The 23,304-nt window shown below is 43.7% G+C and overlaps 1 protein-coding gene across 6 annotated transcripts in view; it reads right to left on the bottom strand.

Moving 5' to 3' along the window:
• The window catches only part of Evl (Enah/Vasp-like), a 152,417-nt gene that overhangs the window by 56,538 nt on the left and 72,575 nt on the right, over positions 1-23,304 (bottom strand). Inside the window, exon 1 of one of the 6 annotated variants that reach the window (XM_050154730.1) lies at positions 15,510-15,662. The exons of 4 other annotated variants lie outside the window; for them this stretch is intronic. In XM_050154730.1, the coding sequence (XP_050010687.1) occupies positions 15,510-15,520 (11 nt within the window). In that variant the 5' untranslated portion in view covers positions 15,521-15,662. Of the gene's footprint in view, positions 1-3,276; positions 3,300-15,509; positions 15,663-23,304 lie in introns of those variants that run through there. One more of the 6 variants, XM_050154733.1, reaches the window with a different exon arrangement.

Here is a 23,304-nt window from a genome sequence, read left to right as displayed (position 1 = left end):
AACATTAAATTAAACGGAGAAAAACTCAAAGCCATCCCACTAAAATCAGGAACAAGACAAGGATGTCCACTCTCTCCATACCTCTTCAATATAGTGCTTGAAGTTCTAGCAATAGCAATAAGACAACATAAGGGGATCAAAGGGATTCGTATTGGAAAGGAAGAAGTTAAGCTTTCGTTATTTGCAGATGATATGATAGTATACATAAGCGACCCCAAAAACTCTACCAAAGAACTCCTACAGCTGATAAACACCTTCAGTAATGTGGCAGGATACAAGATCAACTCGAAAAAATCAGTTGCCTTCCTATACAGTAAGGATAAGGAAACAGAGAGGGAAATCAGAGAAGCATCACCTTTCATGATAGCCACAAAGAGCATAAAATATCTTGGGGTAACCCTGACCAAGGAAGTGAAAGATCTATATGACAAGAACTTTAAGACTTTGAAGAACGAAATAGAAGAAGACACCAGAAAATGGAAGGATCTCCCTTGCTCTTGGATTGGGAGGATCAACATAGTAAAAATGGCAATTCTTCCAAAAGCAATATATAGATTCAATGCAATCCCCATCAAAATCCCATCAAAATTCTTCACAGATCTGGAGAAGACAATAATCAACTTTATATGGAAAAATAAAAAACCCAGGATAGCCAAAACAATCTTATACAATAAAGGAACGTCTGGAGGCATTACCATCCCTGACTTCAAACTCTATTACAGAGCTACAGTATTAAAAACAGCTTGGTATTGGCATAAAAACAGAGAAGTCGACCAATGGAACCGTATAGAAGACCCTGACTTTAATCCACAAACCTATGAGCACCTGATTTTCGATAAAGGAGCTAAAACTATACAATGGAAAAAAGAGAGCATCTTCAACAAATTGTGCTGGCAAAACTGGATTTCAATCTGTACAAAAATGAAAATAGATCCATGTCTGTCACCATGCACAAAACTCAAGTCCAAGTGGATTAAAGACCTCAATATCAGTCTGAACACACTGAACCTGATAGGAGAGAAAGTGGGAACTACACTACAACAAGTGGGCACAGGAGACCGCTTCCTACGTATAACATCAGCAGCACAGACAGTAAGGGCCTCATTGAATAAATGGGACCTCATGAGACTGAGAAGCTTCTGTAAAGCAAAGGACACTGTCGCTAAGACAGAAAGGCAACCCACTGACTGGGAGAAGATCTTCACCAACCCCGCAACTGACAAAGGTCTGATCTCCAAAATATATAAAGAACTTAAGAAACTAGACTGTAAAAGGCTAATCAACCCAATTATAAAATGGGGCACTGAGCTGAACAGAGATCTCTCAACAGAAGAAGTTCAAATGGCCAAAAGACACCTAAGGTCATGCTCAACTTCCTTAGCGATCAGGGAAATGCAAATCAAGACAACTTTAAGATACCATCTTACACCTGTCAGAATGGCTAAAATCAAAAACACCAATGATAGCCTATGCTGGAGAGGTTGTGGAGAAAGGGGTACACTTATCCATTGCTGGTGGGAATGCAAACTTGTACAACCACTCTGGAAAGCAGTGTGGCGGTTTCTCAGAAAATTTGGGATCAACCTACCCATGGACCCAGCAATACCACTCTTGGGAATATACCCAAGAGAGGCCTTATCATGCAACAAAAATATATGCTCTACTATGTTCATAGCAGCATTGTTTGTAATAGCCAGAACCTGGAAACAACCTAGATGCCCCTCAATTGAAGAATGGATGAAGAAAGTATGGAATATATACATATTAGAGTACTACTCAGCAGTAAAAAACAAGGACTTCTTGAAGTTTGCAGGCAAATGGATGGAAATAGAAAACACTATCCTGAGTGAGGTAAGCCAGACCCAAAAAGAGGAACATGGGATGTTCTCACTCATATTTGGTTTCTAGCCATAAATAAAGGACATTGAGCCTACAATTCGGGTTCTTAGAGAAGCTAAAGAAGAAGGAGAACCCAAAGAAAAACATATAGGCATCCTCCTGAATATTAACCTTCATCAGGCGATGAAAGGAGACAGAGACAGAGACCCACATTGGAGCACCGGACTGAAATCTCAAGGTCCAAATCAGGAGCAGAAGGAGAGCGAACATGAGCAAGGAACTCAGGACCGCGAGGGGTGCACCCACACACTGAGACAATGGAGATGCTCTATCGGGAACTCACCAAGGCCAGCTGACCTGGGTCTGAAAAAGCCTGGGTTAAAACCGGTCTCACTGAACATAGCGGACAATGAGGACTACTAAGACATCAAGAACAGTGGCAATGGGTCTTTGATCCTACTGCATGTAGTGGCTTTGTGGGAGCCTAGGCAGTTTGGATGCTCACCTTACGAGACCTGGATGGAGGAGGGTTTTCCTCGGACTTCCCACGGGACGGAGAGCCCTGATTGCTCTTTGGGCTGAAGAGGGAGGGGGAACGTATTGGGGGAGGGGGAGGGAAAGGGGAGGCGGAGGTGGGGAAGAGACTGAAATATTTAATAAAGAAAGAAAGAAAGAAAAAAAAAAAACTCAATAAGCTCAAGCAGGAAACCTACACAGTGTTTCCTAATATGTGAAATGGCAGCAACCCCACCTCAAGGCCACTCTTGACACCTGAGAGTCACTTTGGATACTTACCCTTTCGCTCCTTGCCCTTTGTGGCCAACAGGCCAGCTGTTGGATTTCCTAAACATATCTCAATTCTGTTGCTTTCTGTCCCTCCTTGCTGCCAGTGTTCTAAGCCCTTTCTCATCTATACTATCACAAAATCTTTCTGGCTACGTTTCTATCTCTGTGTTCCAGTCTCTTGAGTCCCAATATACTTCTCATGAGGTCACAGAAAGAACTTCAAAGGCAGATCGACCTACCTCTTCAAGCCTCACTAGAAGCCTTGCCTCTTACAGCTATTATGACCTCAGACAAACTGCTTGCCTGTAGCTCATCTTCCTTCAACTATCTGCTCTCTTTCCTCTTTCCTCATTTCCCTGGCGGAATTAAAAACACCCTGTGTCAGCATGTAAGGCACAGCTTGCGAGAGTGTGTGTTACTACCCAGCTCTTGGCAGTTCCTTAGAACCCTTCACATTCTATTCTATCCTCCCAACTGGTCCCCAGTTGAGCCCCTCCCCCATCTAGTCTGGTGGAAACACTCATGGCTCCTAACAGGTACTGCTTCTGTGGCTTCTCTAGCCCAGCTCATTCTGTTCTGCCTAGGACACTCTTTCCAGCTGAGCTGACACAAGTAATTCCCATTAATCTGTAAAGAATTTGGACGCGTTACCTTTCTTTTGAGACAGGGTCTTGACCTGTAGCTCTGGCTGGTCTGGAATGCACCGTGTAAACCAGGATGGCCTTGGCCTGCTGAGAGCTGGGATTAAAGGTGTGTGCTACCACGTGTGGAGTGTGTCACCTCTTTGCAAAAGTCCTAAACTGAAGTGTGTGAGATGATCCTTCTCTGGGCTCTACTATCATGTCCCAAGCTGACCACTTAAATGTTATCCTAAAAGCTATTCCAACAGCTGTCTCTTTTAGGTCCTTCTGTTGGACAATGCCTCCTGATAAGTTCCACTAAGCACTGGTCTAAAAGATGTGCACCACAGTTCCATTCCCACCTTAGGAGGACCAGGACAATGGGGTGGATTCCTGGGCTTGGCCCATGGAATTTCCTTTCTCAATGTCCTGGAACTGATTTGCCCTGCCCAGAACACTTCAGTGAGGAAAGCTAGGCTGGTGGTAAAGCAGTTCTTGCAGAAAAAAACATCCCCACAACATTTGTTTTAAAATGACTTCACTGTAACCCAGGTAATTAGGAAAATTATTTCCTAGGATGTGTTCTCCTTCCTACATCCAGAGGTCTGACTCAAAGCTTAGATGAAGGGCTACTGCCTCGAGAAAACTGTCCATTCATTCCTACTCACTTGACAACTACTAAGAGTAAGGCATGCTCTGTCCTGAGGATTATGATCCAGGAAGAGAAGAGTTCTCACCTATAAACCTGCATTGTAGTGACTAACAGACACACACTATTGTCACTCATGACTGCAGGAGGTATCTCTACATCTGGCCCCACTGCAGGTCCTATGTGTTTCTGATTACTTTGGAGATTTTATAAAAGCTATTTAGAGCCGTGTGGTGGTGGTACATGCCTTTAATCCCAGCACTTGGGAGGCAGAGGCAACCAGTTGGATCTCTGTGAGTTTGAGGCCAGCCTGGCCTACAAATTGAGTTCCAGGACAGCCAGAGCTGTTACAGAGAAACCCTGTCTTGAAAAAATAAAAGAAAAAATCTATTTAGAGCTTATGTGCCCAAGACTGTAAGTTTCTGGAGGCCAGGGCATGTTTGAACTGCCAGACTGCATATTCACTTGATAAGCTAGCGCCCTTGACTTGGCAGCCTGGAATTAGAGAGTGTTGGAGAGTGTGGTGACACATGTCCCAAGTCAAGAAATTGGACCAGACTCTGAGGCAATGCATAACACCCTGGCTTGTTTGCTTTCAACATACAACACCAAAAGTGATCCCTAAAAGTGGCTGAGGCAATCATTAAAGAAGCCCTTGCCCCACAACAGCTGGGAGCAAGACAGTCCATCCTAAGAGCCTATTTGGTGGCTCTAGGATGAAGCAGGGCTCCTGCTGATCTACTGAATTTCAGATAAGAGGCTGTGGATAAAGCAAATAGGGGTCTTAATACCAAGCTCTCTGAGAAGCTAATCACTTCCTAATATGGTAGAACATTGCATGGCAAAGCCTACAATAATATGGTGGGCACTCAAAACCACCAATATGAAGTTGTCATTCCATTTACTCCCACTTCACACTGAGTGACATAAAGTTTATGGAGAAATGTCACTGGATGGAAGCCCATCTGGAGGCTTCTTTCAGCCTCCCTCACTGTCCTCATCGCTCTCACATGCTCCACCTGCCCTGCTCCCACCATTCTACTCTAACTGCCTCCTCCAGGGTCAAAGCCACCATGGGTTGAGACACAGCCTTAGCTTGGTGCCCTCCACACAGCTTTTTCTTGTTTTATGATCAGAAAACATGGATATGAATGAATGTTGGAGAAAGTCAGAAAGCAAGCTATCTCACCATTCTGCCACACATAGTGGAGGTACATGGTGCACATAACCGAGAGTACTCAGGGTAATGATCGTGCAGGACTATCTTTTGAGTTTGCTAGAGATGAAAGCGAGGCTGAGGAAGCAGGAGAAATGTGAATCAAATGTGATTAGCACCCAGCTAAGAGCATCCTGAATAAGGAAAACATCGGTTCAGAGAAGTAGTAGCTATGCTTCCAGGTGGACTTGGTATGCAGTTTTCTTCCTTGTGCCTTGTGTAGCTACTATTGCCTCTTATTCTTTCAACCCACAAAGAGACATGTAGTGGGGCAGATTCTTCAACAGGGCTTGGAGAGGGACTGTTGGGTCCTGTCTTTGTAGAGCATCCCAGGTGTACCAGAGAGTATCTTGGAGGTCCACTGCAAGGATTCCCATCCTCAGGTCTCACTGGGAATTTCTGTGCTGGGTCTTGGAACCCATGAGCCACTGGGTCTGATGCACAGATTATTGTCTCTGACTAGAACCTAAGGTCCTTAACAGCGTGTCTGCTTGATATTTACAGTGCCATTCATCTTTGTGGCTCCAGCCACTGGGACCAAATGATTGCTCAGCAAATGCATGCTGGCTCCTAAGTGTACAGAGTTCTATTCACTGTCCTATTTCTTGGTGTTCAAAGAAATTTCGTTGGGAATGGGGATGATAATGTACCTGAGCTCTGGCTATCTCTACTTTCTCTCTCATACACTCATTTAAAAAGTAAACCAAGCAAACACCCCATTTACTGAGTGCATATCAAATCCATTTCCCTGCTTAGGTCTTTGCTTAGACAATGAGCTGCTAGGTGGTGGTGGCGCACACCTTTAATCCCAGTACCCGGGAAGCAGAGGCAGGCAGATCTCCATGAGTTTGAGGCCAGCCTGGTCTACAAGAGCTAGGTCTAGGACAGCTAGACAGCTAAGACTGTGGTGTAGGAGGTTCTTCTGTTCATGTGTTGCTTTCATTGGTTAATGAATTGATGAAGGTGGGTCTTGTATCTTATCTGTTGCTTTCATTGGTTAATAATAAAGGAACTGCCTCGGCCCTCATAGGACAGAAAATTAGGTAGACGGAGTAGACAGAAGAGATTGCTGGGAAAAAGAAGCTTAGTGAAAGAGTCGCCTTGATTCTCCCGCTCCAGACAGACGCAGGTTAAGATCCTCCCTGGTAAGCCAGCTCGTGGGCTACACAGAATATTAGAAATGGGTTAGAACAATATGTAAGAGCTAGCCAATAAGAATCTGGAACTAGCCGGGCCAGGCAGTGTTTGAAAGAATACAGTTTCCGTGTAATTATTTCTGGGCATAAGCTAGCCATGCGGGCGGCCGGGTGCCGGGGACGCAGCCCCGCCGCTCTTATTTCAACAATGAATAAAGAAACTGCTTTGGGCCTGATAGGGCAGAACTTAGGTAGGTGGAGAAGACAGAACTGAATGCTGGGAAGGAGGGCAGAGTGAGAGACTCCATGGATCTTCTGCCTGAGATGGACGCCAGTTAGAATCTTGCCAGTAAGCTATAGTCATGTGGCAATACACAGATTAATAGAGATGGGTTAAATTAAGATGTAAGAATTAGCCAATAGGAAACTAGAGCTAGGCTGGGCGGTGGTGGCGTACGCCTTTAATCCCAGCACTTGAGAGGCAGAGGTGGGTGGATCTCTGTGACTTTAAGGCCAGCCTGGTCTACAGAGTTAGTTCCAGGACAGGCTCCAAAGCTACAGAGAAACCCTGTCTCAAAAAAACAAAAAACAAAAACAAAAACAAAAACAAAGGGCCAAGCAGTGTTTTAATGAATACAGTTTCTGTGTGGTTATTTTGGGTGTAAGCTAGCCAGGTGGCAGGGACAAACAAGTAGCCCTCCCCTTGTAACAAGACTGTTACACAGAGAAACCCTGTCTCAAAACAAGAACAAAGGCAATCAGCTATGTTAGATAAAAGCTGTAGTCCCTGTCCCCAGATGGTGTGCATATACTGGGTCTGTGATATCCTTTGTCCTAGTACAAGATGCCACCAGTATAACTGTCTTGGCAGGATGGAAGATATTTTAAAGAAGCACTTGTGCCCCTCGCCTTGGCTTTCAAATGGCTTAACAGCAGACCTTAAAGAATTAAAATTTCCTGAGGAATCTCATATGGGGGGGGGGGGAGGAAAGATTGTGTTAGCCAGCGAAGGAACTGGTCTCCTATTAGAGATTTTACAGTTCTAACAAATTATCAGGATAGACCTGAGTAAAACCATGATAAATCAGTGATGGGCCTGACCAGGATGGCTTAATTATGCATACCTCTTGCCCTTATTTAAACCTAATCCTGAAGATAGTTCCCTCAGGATTAACTTGAGGGTCACTGAACCTCTTCATTTGTTCCTTTTCCCAATATGGCCACAATGAACAAATCGTCTTTCTTTGCTTTCACTACTGCCTCTTTAACTGGCATACTCAGGTGAACCTAGCTATTAGAGGACCCAAACACTAAGGTCTCTGGTAACACCAGGGTAAGAAGAGAGCCCATTTAATGCTGCCCAAGGGATCACTGGAGCTGTTGTGAGAAAGAAGCAAACCTCTCCTCCCAAAAAAAGAAAGGATAGTGAGCCAATTGAGGAGTGAAGAGAGTCCGTTAGTAACAGGGCAATACTGGACACAGAACCTCCTTACTGCTTCCCAACACCTCGACAGGGAGATGAGGAAATTTGCATCACATTACCATGTCCTGGTTCAGTAACAGAGAAGCACCTGGAATCAGAGTTACTGACAAACATTCTGTTGTAATAGTTTGCTTTCCATGGGGGTGACGGGCTTGCTGCAGTCAGTGCCTTGCCCAAGCCTATGCTGATGTACAAAAGTGCCTAAACTTTTGCTTACTTCCCACTTTTGTCATGTGATGGGCTTTTCTACTCTATTTAGTTAGCAAAGGAGAAAAATCTCCAAATCTAACTTTTCCTTGTTATTCCGAAGCTGCTTTGAAAATGCCAAACCTGCAGAGAGCAGAGAACACACCCTTGTCCCTCTCATCTAAACTGTCCAGGTAACAGTCTGGCACATATGATTTGTTTTGTGTGCATGTATGTTTTCTTTCTTTTAGATTTATTATTTTATATGTATGATTATTTTGCCTGCATGCATCTATATGTACCAAGTATGTGCCTGGCGCCCACAAGGGCAGAAGAGGGCATCAGACTCCCTGGAACTGGGGTTACAGATAGTTGTAAACTGTCATGTGGGTGCTGGGAATCGAACCCTGGTCCTTCACAAGAGCAACAGTGCCCTTAACTGCTGAGCCAACTCTCCCACCCATGTGTGTATTTTCTTGAACTATATGAAATTTCAGACATGGCATTTCAAACCTCGGTTCCTAAGCACACATTTCTTTAAAATAAGGACATATTAGTTAGGATGTGGCTCAATGGAAAAGCACTCACCTACAATCTGAAAGGCCCTAGGTCCCATGCCCAGCACAATAAAACAGACATTCTAACATATAATTGAAACATCTTTATTATACTAAAGAAAACAATATTTTTTTCTTTAAATCTAATACAGAGTCTATACTTTTCCAATTAGGTTTTTGGAAACTTTGGACCCAGAATCTACTTGGGCCTTCACATACAGCTGTGTTATTTCCTTACTCTAAGCTAAGCTGCTAGGCTATTTTTGTTTTCATTGATACTAATGATTTTTGGGAACAACGTGGCCCCATTGTTTAGGCTGCCCTCCTCCCATTTTTGTATGGCATATGTTAGGAGGATGATGGCATCCATCCCAGCACCCAAGTGATACAAACATCAGGCTACCTTCTGTTTGAGGAAAGGGATTTAGGGTGATCACAAGATCGTCCATTGAAATTTACAACCATCTACAAGGTGACTCTGTCATCCCTTAATGGGAAAAGATTTTAAACAGGTTTAGCATTGGACTTAAATGGTTATTTTATGGTGTGGCGTAGGATTCCTGCAGTCCAGCAGTTCAGGATGGGAAATGTGAGACCACATCACAAAGCTGCTGGTTCAAGGTGAAATCTATCTTCCCAGACCCTTGCGCCCCTCCTCTCTGCACTGGAAATGACCACCCCAAATTTGGTTGATTATCAATTCTCCATGGACTACTCATAGGATAAGTAGATGGCTAGCTTACAGATGAGGTTCTCAAACGATCACAAGCTCCTGCTCATGAAGGCTACGTTTGCACATTATCTACCACTGCTTTGGTTTGGATAAATGTTCTGAAAGACACGTGTTAAAGGATAGGTCCCTACAGTAGCACTGTTGGGAGACAGTGAAGCCTTTGAAGTGGGGCTACTAAGAAGTGCTTAGGGCATTTGGTGGCATGTTCTCACAAAAGACTGCAGGGTGCTGGTCTTCCTTTCAACTGTTTTCATTCTTCTTGGTGTGTGATATGAATGGTTCCACCATGATAGGTCCCTCCTTCCAGAAGCCCAAAGTAACACAGCACCCCAAACCTGGACTGTGAACTAAATACATCTTTTTTCTCTTTATAAGTTAATTACCTCAAGTATTTTTATAGTAATGTGATGTGAGCAGTTAATAATACTGGAAGTCAAAGTAAGTTTTTTTTTTTCTTTTTCAAAGTAAGTTTTAAAAACATAACAATATGTTGAGTATCTCTGGAAAGTTCCACTGTGAACTTATGAGGCAAGAGCAAGAAAGCCTTGGTATCATCATAGACAAAGTTTTGTGGCTTTTGTTTTTCAAGACAGGGTTTCTCTGTGTAATAGTTCTGACTGTCCTGGAACTCACTCTGTAGACCAGACTGGTCTGAACTCACAGAGATCTGCCTGCCTCTGCCTCATGAGTGTTAGGATTAACACTCTCTATACATAACCACTACCTGGCTAAAGAAACAGTTTTGATGCAATCCTAAAGAGATCAACCTCCTGGCCACATTTAGTGGTTCACTAAACTACAGAAATAAAAACAAGAAACTAGATCTGCATACAGTCCTGCACAAACAAAGTGCCATGGTCTGATCATCCTTTATCACGATAAAGGCTTTGGGCTAACTCAGCCTAAATTTCATGTTAAGTCTAGACATCTTTTCTTCCAGTCAGACTAGCTAGAGGTTCTGACTGGGAAGTCACAGGGAATCCAGATGTTTGTTCTTTGTCCTATGATGTCACCATCCTAAATGTATGTACAGCTAGACTCCATTTCTCTCTTAAGACTTGAGGAGTCTCAAAAGAATACCCCAACAAACTGTTAAGGAAATCTCATATTCTTAGACTCACAGCACTTCCTATACCTCCGCATAGCCACCAACTTTATCCCTTGCTTGGAGAGTCACCTAACAGGCCTTGTGGACATTAGGCTGCTTAATGCTTCGAAAGCGTTCAGAAAGTCCAATACACTCTGTGATACTAGTCTCTGATTTTGATTAAGTAGAATGGGTTTAGCACAACATCAAGACGCTGGGGAGATCCAGTTTGGGACAAGGACTAGGGCAATGTTCAGCTCTGAGGGTAAATTAGGAGCCTGGGAATGAGTATGGGGTCTCAACTAACACCTCCAATCCTCAACATAGCCCTTTGACTCAGTTCAACCAACAGCTGAGTAACTTCACTATTTATTAGGCATAGGGACAGACAGAAATGAATAACATACATCCTGTTCCCAAACAGGCTGGTGGGCAGATCTGAGATAATAGACCCTTGCCAGAGAGGAGTAAAACTTGCTACTGGAAGAGAGTTAGTGTGGAATGACCGAGGTTAAGAACACTCAGAGTAAGAGTCTAACCTTGAGTGTAGTTTGAGGCAAGTTCCCTTGAGGAGCTACGATTGAGAGGACAGATGAGGTACAAAGGATCTAGCTGTAATCAGAGTTGTAGAAAGGACACTGGTGTGACCTGGAACAAGCACCTCCACAGTGCTGTCTCACTTGGGGGAAAGCAAGACAAAATCTCAGAAGATGGAAATGACATGCAACATATGCAGCTCAACTGGGAGAATGCTTGTCACCTAGAACTTATACAAGGGCAGCTGTTGGACTTCTCTCCCCAGTGACCCAATTACTGGGCTTGTCTAGTTCTCCCACATTTTCTACTTGGTGCCTGAGGAACCTGATGCCCTGTTTTGAGTGACCAGGAATGTGGTCACTCTGGCCACTGGACCACTGGGGATGAAAGAGGGCAAACATTTTAGAAGTTCTCCTGGGTAATGTGGTTTCAGGGCCCAGGGAAATGAGAAACTTTGTGATCTTTGAGGCTTGCTTGGTCACAGGCTTCTGGGACAGATGACCTTGAAGGAAATCCCAGGGTCTCTCTGAGGCTGTTGGTGAGTCAGACTGTGAAAGACTTCATACATCTTCACATACAGGAGATCTGTAGGCCCTGAGAGCAGTGGAGACAACTGTGTCGAGAGCCAGTACCAACTTCACAGGGGCCACTATTCCTTCCCCACTCAGAGCAACCACAATGTCCGACACTGGAGGAAGTTTCACTGAGCAGCAGCTATGGTAGCCAAGTATCTCCAAGTATAGAGGATCAAAACAGAATTCAACCTAGAGATTCAGTACTTGTGAGTTCCCCAGACGTTATCTGAGGCTTTGGAGAAATCCTAGGGAACTAATGACCAAAAAGTTCCTGCTATCTCAAAAATGGAATTCTAGCTGGGGTGGAGAGGGAAAACAAACAGTACACAAAGCCTGAATGAGTCATGCAGTATTTTAGGAGGTGATGAGTGCTTGAGAAGAAAATCCTAAATATGATAAAGATCACTGGGGGACTAGGGATGGGACTGAATCAAACTGGCTCACACTGGAAGGGGCAATCAACTACTCCTTCACATTGTATTTCCCCCGAGGCTAAACTGTGATAGTGGCTAATTCCTGCTTGTCAATCTTGAGCAAGAAACATTTTAGGGAATGTATGTTGTAGGAAGTCCAAAGCCCACAGCTTCTTCCAGGCTGCCTGAATTAAGCCCTGTTCCCCAGGAACCACCACTTACCCAAGTCACACCAGATCCCTGTGCTTCCCTCACACCCACATGGATATACTAGGAAGTCCTTTAGGCTATCCCTCCCACGGCCCTACTGCATCTGACTACCTCTCTCCACTGCCAGTCTACTGCCTCTGACCTAGATGACTAGGCAACTTCCCACGAAGACTTCCTACCTCCTCCATAGTGCCATCTATTCCCACAGTGGCTAGTGTGGATGCACCCCTGCTTCAGTCAGCTGTCCTTCCCTCCAAAGCTTCTCACAACTTGGGAAGTGAAATCAAACTTTTTGTGTGTACTGACAGGTTCTGTGTGCTACATCCTTGACCCTTATTCCCTTCCATTTTCCCTTAGTCACATGACTTGGTCCTCCCTATTCTTTTCCCAGTCCACCAAATTGCTCTCACCTCAGGGCATCTGCTTTCCCTCTCCGCTACACCAGTGTTCATTTCTAAATTTTATGTCTGTCTTATGTAACCATGGCAAGGTTAAAGAAAATGTTCCCACTGAGGACAGCAAAGGTGGTGGCCCACCATTCTTTCCACATTGCTCCAGCTGCTCTTTTTCCGGCTCTCTTGATGATTTCTTAACTGTTGTGTACCCTTCCTCTGCTGGTAGTGAAACTGTCTAAGAGCCACAGTAGTCCCAGGTTGACTGATACCTGCTGTGGCCCGTTTGAAATCCTTCCCGTGCTCCAGCATTCAGCATTCTCTAAGAGGCCACTTTCTCCCAACAGCCTCATGCTCATGCTACCTGCATTTTGTTGTTATGGTTTTTTGTTTGTTTGTTTGTTTGTTTTTGAGTCTGGATTGTAGCAAATTGCTCACTCTGTGGACCACGTTAGCCTCAAACTTACAGCACTTCTTCTTGCATTGTCTGTGCTGCACTGTCCTGTACAGAGTATCTCCTCACTCCTTCGTAGCTCCTGTCCCTCTGGTCTGAGGCTGGAGGTCAGCTCTTCCTCCAAGACAGCATAGCATTCAGGAGACTCATATTCCAGCCTTGGATCTACCACTCACTAGTTACACTTCTGGTCCAGTCCTTTCTCCTCCTCTTGGTTTGTTTCTCAATGAAACAGAAATCTAATTGTGAATAATGGTTGTGAAGGAGTCCAAGAATGTTGTCCCCTAGTTTGTGACCCTGATGTGTGGACAACTTCTAGCTTCGGGGAATAACAAATGTGTAAGAGGAGCTTTCCCTGACTCCTTTATTCTTAGAAAGAATCCAATTGTCATGACAGCCCTCTCTGAATTCCTGCATGGATGTGTACTGTGTCACAGGAGGAAGATGACAGAAGCTACACACATAGGCAGTATGTCACTTACTCAGCTGAGGGCCCACTCCTCTTTCTAGATGGGCCGTCTACATGGAAAAGACATAGGATCTTTGGAGTTCTCTAGGTACTGGGGATATCTGCTTTGCCTTCATGCCATTTTCATACCACTCTGTCACTGATCTACTTCAGAGTCTCAGTTGCTGAGGCTGGGGGGGGGGGGTTGTCCTTTTCCCCCTATTGTCTTCATCAGGACTGCTGTGAGACAGTGTTCTGTGTCCTGACAAGTGTGCAAGAAAATTCAGCTCCTGTCTCTGACTAGGTGCTTAGAAAGGGGTTCTTGGTCCAGAAGTGGCCTTGGTGGCAAGAAGCCCTCTGCAGCCCTACTATGGATGCCAGGGAAATGGCGAATCTAGATGCTATCATATCTCACATGGACAGTCCGAGTGTCCACTCGTGAGCCTATTTGCATAGACAAGCACACACAATCTTGATGAACAAGGGAGACACAAGAAAACCTGGCTTTTGTCTTACTTTTTTGCTACTAACTCACAAGTTAGTCTTGGCAAACTCTAGGTCTCCAGAGCTAGAAATGAGACCACAAACTCATCGTCACTCACAACAATACGATCAGAGGACTTTTCTTCAGCATAAGGCAAGGAGTGAATAAGGAGTACACAACAGTTACTCTGGCTGGAGAGGAAAGTTCAAGGCCTGAAGCTCTGCTGCCCTGGACCTGCAGTTTCTGTCTCCAGAGTGTTTTCCAGCTGCAACTTCTCCAATGTCATACAAGTAAAAGGCCTTAAAAAGTTCTTGGTGCCTCCTCCCTATTTCCTCCTGGTACTATTTTCTACCACCAGTAAGCTTCCTCAACTGCTCACAATGTAATTTACGACCGAAAATATCATACCTCTGAATAGAAAGCATTCTGTTTTTCACAGCTCCATGCAAAAACAAGAACAAAAATACCAAAAAAAAACCCAAAAACAAAACAAAAACACTTTGAAGCTACAGAAAAACTACTAAAATGACAGAAAACTGGTTGCAAAGGAGGAAAAATAAAGACACCAAAACTCAAGCAACAAATCAGTGTTTCCCTAGCCTAGCTAGGCTGCAGCTCCTCAGCAGAGACTAATAGGAGGGGCACCCGTGCCCAGGGACAACCGGCAGACTGCACTCATTGTCTCATTCACTCTAGAAGCTCACTGCAAAACATGTTTCAAAAGCCTGCATAAGGCTCACTGAGTAAGTTCCAAGCCTGGTCCCTCCTCAACCAGGTGGGCCTTGGGGAAGTCCCGCAGCCTTTTAGCGCCTCAGCACAAGGCACAAGCAGTAACCTTCCTCATCTATCCAAGATGGGGAAAAGAAAACAAGTGGTGAAGCAGCATTTTTTTGTTTGTTTTTTTCAAGACAGGGTTTCTCAGTGTAGTCCTGGCTATCCTAGGACTCTACAGACCATGCTGGCCTCGAACTCAAGAGATTTCCTGCCTTTAAGCACTTGAGATTAAAGGTGTGTAAGAGCAAACAAATACTTTTTAAAGTGGGGTATTATTATTTTATGTGAAGACACAAGGCTATAATGATTTAAACAAATAAAAGTCCCAGATTTTGGAGGATAAAACTTTGTCCTATCATAAACTTTCATGTAGTTACAGAGAAAGGGGCACTCATGTCCACCCACATTATAACATAGCTTGCAGATGATTGATACTCAACAATGTTCACCATTGTCTATGGGACCAGAAGCCAAAGGGGGACAAATCTCTTCACAGGTCATAGCAATGCAGTTTCTAGTATAAAAGGAACCCAGGTCTTTCATCTTGGTCCAGAGTCAGAGCATACAAGCTGCCTCAGGACATTCTGCAAAGAACCTATGAGTCAAAAACACTCCTCTCAGAGTTCAGAATCCCTCTACCCTCCAAGGCAGGTGGTCAATTCTGAGTAAGTCTCAAATGATTTGACTCAAGTGATTCAAGGTCATCGGCATCAACAAGCACAGACCAGGAACTGGAAAGAGCCTAGGGGACTGAAGGCATTAACTTGCTTTAGGATTTTGGTTTTAAGTCCCTTACCCTCTGGTCCTAGATGTTCTCATCACTGACTGGTATCCAAGAGGACCAGAGATGACCTCCACAGAACCTTCCACATCCAGAGTCTAGATTTCCTCTTCACACCCCTCTATCCCATTCTGGGTCCCTGTACTTACCCTGGGGCCATGGCTGAATGAAGGATACACAGGGAATCCTGAGGAGGTGAGTCCTGTGCTCCACCAGGTTAGGTTATGTGGATCAGAGGACCACAGACCCTATGAAGACGGCTACGATTTTAGACTCTAGTTAAAACCAAACAGGAAAAGGAAGCTGAACCAGAGACAAAGGGGAAACAAACCCAAGTGAAAAACTGAAACCTATGTAGAAAACAGCGAAACAAGAAGCTAAGAGCACAGGGCCCCAACAGTGTAGGCGGCTGAGATCTGCTGCCTAGGCCTGAGAATGGCAATCTCAAGCTCATGAGTTTCCTGTTGAAATACAAAAAAAAAAAAAAATAAAAAGAGAGGCAGACTACTCCTATGGAGCTGAGGTTTTTATTATAGATATAAGAGAGAGCACAGGCAGAGGTAGAGGCATCTGGGAGAGTCCAGAGTGGACATGACCAACAAGCTGAACTGGGTCATGTCAGGAGAAGTGGGAAAGGAGAGCCAGGAGCTAAGGTGCCAGGAGCAAGACAGGAGACAAGGAGACACAGAGACAAAGAGGCCAAGAGTACTGGTTAGCTGAGGTTATAGGGACGAGCAGCTGGGAGAAGGGTAGCCCAGCCCTAGGCTGGAGATGTAGGGTCAGGGTGGGGCATACCAGTCAAGATGACTCTGGAACAGGAACTGGTGATACTGAGAGAGGCTGGTGGACAGTGTCCACTTTCAAATGTTAATCAGCATCTTAGTTAGCCCTTTGTCCAGAGTTGGAGACCTAACAAAGCTGGTCAGGAGCTGGGGAACAGGCTGTGGTGTTGGCCCCACCAGTGACTATTGGCTCCATTGTCTGGACCGCAGTTTCCACTTGACATAGGGCAGGGTCATGGCGGATGACTTCCTACAGGAAGGCTGCTAGACTCAGAAAGGCCTGGCAGGTTCTGAGAGCAAGGGCTTGTACAGTGTGCACAGCTATACCAGACTCTCCATTTGACTCTAGGGTAGAATTTGCATTATGATTGTGAGACACAGTTCTCTAACAGGATACTGTAGTCAGCAATTTACAGCTGAAAGAACTGGAAGGAGGGTAGGTCTTGTATTTAGACAGCGTTTAGAGTCCTACAGCTTGGTGCGATGGCATACCTGCAATGCCAGCACTCAGGAGGTTCATGGATTTGAGGCCAGTCCAGAATACACATGAGATCCTATAAAATAGGAAAGAAGGGCTGGAGGCACAGTGGATAGATGGACCTGTGGGCAAATAGATGCAGTGAAATATCATTGCAACAATGGGAGATAGCTATGTGAAAGACGGCATAAAGGGCTTGTTCTAACTGAAGACATGAATACCCTTTGAATGTTGAAAGTGCATTTTTTCAAAGGCATTAAAGATCTACATTTCCTGTTAAGCACATGTCAGCTGCAAACCATGTTTTTGACTTGTGGTTTTGCTGGTTGAAGTATTTACTATTTTCCCTTGTGAATTTTTCTTTTTATCTGTGGATTATTTGGAAGTGTATTATTTAATTTTGTTTTGCTTCAAAATCTTTGGTGTTTTCTTGCTTTGTTGCTATTTACTTAGTTCTACTGTGGTCAGAACATGTCCTTAATCTGACTTCTTTTGTATTTCCAGGTATGAATTCCATTGTTTTAACCTGTATAGAGACTTTTAGGGTCCAGTATATAGCCCAGTTTGGTGAACATATAATGGTTACAAGAGAAAAAGTATTTTTTCTTAGTTAGTTACAAGAGAAAGGTAACTAACAATATTAGTTAGGTCAAGGTGGTTAATAAGCGCTTAACTCCTATGTCCTTACTATTTTCTTTAAACATTTTATCAACCACTGAGAGAAATGTCTAAGTGGCTTAAGGGTGAACATGTCTCTCTCCATCTTCAGTCCTGTTAATACTTATTTTATACATTTTGGAGCTTTTATTAAGAACACTTTCTACTCTGTACTCTTTATTGTTACTACTGTAACAACCACAAAGTTAATTACAGCTGGTCCTAGGCAGGGAGCCACACAGTGGGTGAGAGACAAAGACATGGATAGGCACACCATGCAGAGTGAGGTTGGGAATTTATTTAATGGGTTATGGAAGGGAAACTGGGAAGGGGAGAAGGGAGAAGAGCAGAGAGGCAGAGAGAGAAGGGGGGAAGGAGGGAGGAGAGGAGAGGAGCCACTGCAGCAGCTACCTCTTTGGGAGAGAAACTGAAAGGAAAAGACTCAGGCTGGAAGCTGAAGATCAGCTTGCCTCAGCCTCTGATGGGGGAGTGGGCATGGCTTGTCTTTTAAAGTGACAAGACAGACCATTACAACTGCCACAAGCTGAGTGGCTCTGCTACCTTGAAATGTCCTTTGCTAAACAAATGAGTTCATCGCTTTCCCCCCACTCTCCCACCCCCGCTTAAAGACAGGGTTTCATTAGGCAGCCCTGACTGGCTTGGAATTTAATATGTAGACCAGGCTAGTCTCAAACTCACAGAGATCCATCTGCCTCTATCTCCTAAATTCTGCGATTAAAGGTGTAAGGCAGCAGGCCTAGTAAATCCATTTGCATTTGAATTTAGTCTTACTTAAGTTCTCAGGATGCAGGCAAAATACAGGCATATATTTTCACCAGAATACCACATGAATGGACTTTAACCCAGGCTCTGACAAAGTTCTTGTTCCACTCTGAAACTTTATGAGCCAGGCTTCTACTGTCTGCATTTCTTTGTTGTTATTGTTGTGTGTGTTGTACATGTGTTCACATATGTGTATATATGCACACATGTGAACGACTACACACTTGTGCATACCCATGGAGGCCAGTTATCAATACTGGGTGTCATCTACTTCTTACCATTTTCTATCTTTGTCCTTCACTAAGACAAGGTCCTTCACTGAACCTGGAACTCAACACTTGGCCGATGAACTACAAGGATCTATCTTGCTCCTTTTCAACCACTGCGATGGGGTTGCAGATGCATGCTGCCACGCCTGTCTTTTACATGAGTGCCAGAGAGCTGAACTCAACGTAGGTCCTTATGTTTGCATGGCAGGCACTTTCTGAGAGCCAGCTTTCTGTTTTGGTTATTTGTCTTGTTGTTGTGACAAAAACCCAAGGAAAAGTTTGTTTGGGCTAATGGTTTAAGAAGTGATCCAGCCAGGTGTGGTGGCACACACTTTTAATCCAGTTTTTGGAGGAAGTAGTAGGTGGATCTCTGTGAGTTCAAAACAGACAGCAAATGGGGTCAGGGGATAGATAAACCTCAAGCCCCACCTCCAGTGACCTGCTTCCCCAGTGAGGCTCCATCTCCTTAAACGTTCCACAACCCTTCCAAACAGTACTATCAGCTGGGACTACAGGTTCAAACATACTAGCCTAAAGAAGACATTTTACATTCAAACCACAATGGGTCTCATCACTCAGGTTGAGGTGACTGTCACACATCCTGCAGCATTACAAGGCCTCTAGCATCACCCTTTGGTGCTTATCTCTGCAAAGGGCATTCCGAGCTGGGCTTAGAGAGCATCACACATGCACAGGCAGCCCCTAGGCAACAGCTCAAGTGGAGCCTTACACACAACTCAGCTGTCTCTGTTCAGACCACAGAGCTTCCTCCTCTAGTTTTTACCAAATCTTACTACAGGTAACCCAGAATTCCAGGACTAGCTTCCTGCGATCTCTTTAACTTAGACCATTTTCCCTAAGACAGAAAAGCAGACAGAGGCAGGTGGCTCTGACTACTGTGGAGCTTATCATGGTATTTCTCCTCAAAAATTAGAGTCCTAACAACTAAAAAGAGCAAAGATTTGGTATTCTATGAGCATCTGTACCCTATGTAGATTCTGGTCATTTTACAGTGGTTTTTAAGGTAAACCATCACCATCATTTCATCAAGAACAGAAGCAAAATTAGTTATGGTTATCACACTAGCAAAGGCTTTTTTTTTTTTTTCATTTCCTGAAGATGCTGGCCTATGTGTAACACTCTCTGTGAAAAAGTGCCTTTCGGTTTCCTTCCACACCCCCTCTGTCCTTCACATGGTGCTACTATCTTTTCTGGTTCCAGTGGCAGGTGGCTAGAGTGAACCTTTCAGGAAGTCTTTTAACTCAACCCTAGAACAAGGATAGCTACGTAAAATGAGAAAAGATTGTATTTAAAAAGCTACTTAAAGCATTAAATGGGAATAAGAAAAACAACAAGAAACAAACAAGAACCAACCGACTTTTAGCCTTCACAGAGTTCAAGAGCCCAGCAATCTAGGCAGTGGTTAGAAAAACAACAAAACAAAATACCCAGACAGGTTCACAGACCTGACAAAGACAAGTAAGAAAAAGAGCATAGAGAGAGCAGGACCAAATATATTGAATTCTCTATAAAAATCAATCTTGGAGGGAAAGAAAAATAGAGATAAAAAATGTGGACAGTTAATGACAGAATTATGTAGAATTTCAGAGCAATATGAAAGCTCAGATCAGAACACAAATACAATTAAGAGATAAGTGCACACATGTATCCACATAAACACAGAGTACGTTAAAAGACATTAAAGATAAAGAGGAAATTAAAAAAAAAAAACTGTCCATGGAAAACCAAACCACAGGCAGAAGAACAAAACCCAGAGTAACTTCTGTGTCCAGAGGCAGTGAGAGAATGAACATTCAGAGTTGGAGGAAAAAGCTCACATACTTCATAGCTAGTCAGGCTATTGTTTACTTTATTGTTATGCATGTATTGTTTGTTAATATATTATTTTAAAATATGTGTATGGGTGTTTTGCCTGCACATATGTCTGTGTACCACATGCATACTTGGTGCCTGGGGAGGTTAGAAGAGGGCTTTGGAAATGGAGTTAGAGATGGCTATGAGTGACCATGTAGGTGCCAAGAATTGAACTTGGGTCCTCTGGAAAAGCAGTTGCTAAGCCATATCTCCTGCCTCAATGTATCTATTTATATTTTTAAGTTAAGGTCTCTGTAGATAGCTTAGGCTGACCTCAAACTCATGATTTCCTGCTTCTGCCTCCCAAGTGCTGAGTTTTAGAGTGGACCATTGTATCTGCTTAGTGAAGTTTCTTATTACCTAAGGGCTGAGTTTGAATATGCAACAATAATTAATAACCACTTTTAAAGAAAGCATAGTTGCAACTTTAGAACAAAATTTAAGTCACAGTATATTTTGTGTATGTATGGGGTGTTTTGTCTGCAAGGAACAGAAGGCAGCAAGAGTATATTCAAGAGTGAGGGTATTGTCAGACACTGGGGACCTTTGAACCAATGGGAAAGAAAAAAATGAAGCAAAAGCTACCACACTAATGAGCAGTTACCATCTTGAATGATAAAAATGTTCCATGACTGGTTGCAGTTTGCTGAAACTCACCCCATTATACACTTCTAATGGGTAGATTTATAATATGTAAATTATGTCTCAATAGAGCTATGGTTAAAAACTGCCCCAAATGTAGAATGAAAATATAAACTTTTTGAGTGGGTTATAAAGAAGAGTGGGGCTTTAAGATGGCTGAAGAAAGCCATCTTACCATCCTGGCTTGTATCAGTAATAATTTTCACTAGAAAAGATGTTGCCCAAGCTGATAATTCTCAAGTTACTTCAGCTGTCTAGAGAGTAAACAGAAAACCCAAAGAGGCCAGCATACTTCTGAGGAAAAAGGTCCCCAGAACACAGAAGCTCCTGTGTGCCCTCTGGCATCAAGGCAAGCTCATGAACTAACTCCACCTGAACACCACTGATTCCAAAAGCTGTTTCCCAAGGCTCAGGTCTCCTTACAGCACTCCAGTGTGTTTAAAGAGGATGTAAAGAAAGAGCCAGGCATGGTGGTGTCCATATATATATATATATAAAATCTTATTAGCATCAGGGAGCAGAGGCACAAAAAACGGTTGCCAGGTTAAGGCCAGCCTAGGCTACACAGTGAGTTCCACATCAGTTGGAGATGGCTAATTTGAAATCAAATAAAACCAAAGGAGAATAATGACTAAGAACCACTTCTCATCATCTTCAGGTGCTAGGACTGTTTTTTTTTTTTTTTTTCCGAGTTTGGGGCTGAATTTGCTTTCTATAAATTTAACATTTGTATAGCTCTATGTAAACTCCACTGTAGAAATCCCCATAGCTCAACCCTTACCACACCCTCTGGCTTGCCCGTGGGAGTCACACATATACGCCTCTTTCTGGCAGCCACTAATACATCCTCCATTTTTGAATGTTGTCTACTGAAGAATGCCACATTATGGGACCCTCTCCTGTAGTATGAATTCTAATTGTTCTTAATAAAAAACCCAGAGTCAGATACTAGGGGGTAAAAGCTGAGAGATCAGAGAAGCAGTGCAGCCCGCCACTAGGGAGACCTTTTACCTCTAATGAATCCTCAGACCAAAAGGGCGATCCTGTCCTCAAACCGCCTCCTCAGACTGCGTCCTCTGACTTCATCTTCGGACTGCACTTCAGACTGCATCCTCAGGCTGCAACAAGCTCCTGTTTCCTCCCACCTTATATTCCTCTCCCTGCCCAGCCACATCACTCCTGTCTCCACCTCCCTAGTGCTAGGATTAAAGCTGTGGGATCACCTTTGTATGGGCTCTGTTTCTCTTATAGACTGGATCAATTTCACGTAGGTAGCTCAGGGTGGCCTTGAACTAGAAGAGATCAGTCTGCCTCCGTCTCCTGAGTTTTGAGATTAAAGATGTGTACCACCACTGTCTGGCCTCTAGTGGCTGAGTTCTGCACTCTAATCTTCAGGCAAGCTTTATTTCTTAAAACGCAAACAAAATATCACTACACTTTCCTATGCAGCTTTTCACAAAGGCTTTCTTCACTTAGCATGTAATATCCAAGTTCACCAAAACTACTGTTTCCTAGTAAGCACAGCAGCTTCTTGTGTCTTTTTCATAGTAATTCACTGCACGAAGCAGTACAGTATTTATCCATGTAGTTGAAAGGCATCTGAACAGCTTACCATTCTTTTTTTATTTATCTGTAAATTATAATTTTTTTATTTTTATTTTTTCAATTTTTTAAAATTTATTTATTTCTTTATTAATTAATTAAAGATTTCTGTCTCTTCCCCACCGCCGCCTCCCCTTTCCCTCCCTCTCCCCCAATCAAATCCCCCTCCCTCGTCAGCCCAAAGAGCAATCAGGGTTCCCTGCCCTGTGGGAAGTCCAAGGACCACCCACCTCCATCCAGGTCTAGTAAGGTGAGCATCCAAACTGCCTAGGCTCCCACAAAACCAATACGTGCAGTAGGATCAAAAACCCATTGCCATTGTTCTTGGGGTCTCAGTAGTCCTCATTGTCCGCTATGTTCAGCGCTTACCATTCTTGACAGCTGTCAAGAGTCACACACAGATTTTTCCTATCTGGAGAATAAACATTCAAGATGGCCAGATAGCTAACTAGAGACTTCACTGACAGTAGCTTTCAGCTCTGGTTCTTTCTAGCAATGTAGAAAAGCTACCAGTGCTGGGCATTCCTGTCTGCTATTCTAACAAGTGCATAATGAGATCTTACTGTAATTTTAATTTGCATTTCTTAGTGATTAATGATCCTGTGTATCATATCACATGCTCATTTGCCCTCTGTATATTTCTTTGCTAAAGGCTTCATGTCTTTTACTCAATTTAAAACCCGGGTTGCTTCATTACTGCCAAGTATGTGTGTGGTGTGTGTGAATGTGTACTCATGAGCATGCACAGGATAGTGTCTTCCTCTATCACTCTCCATCTATTTTTTGAAACAGGATCTCTCATTGAACCTGAAGCTCACTGACTGGCTGTCTGATAAGCTCCCCTCCTCCCCAACAG

Source organism: Alexandromys fortis, unplaced genomic scaffold (assembly GCF_014885135.2).
Source record: "Alexandromys fortis isolate MF-2015 unplaced genomic scaffold, M_Fortis_MF-2015_v1.1 scaffold_91, whole genome shotgun sequence".
Taxonomy (NCBI): Eukaryota; Metazoa; Chordata; class Mammalia; order Rodentia; family Cricetidae; genus Alexandromys; species Alexandromys fortis.
This window is presented reverse-complemented; position numbering and strand designations above follow the sequence as displayed.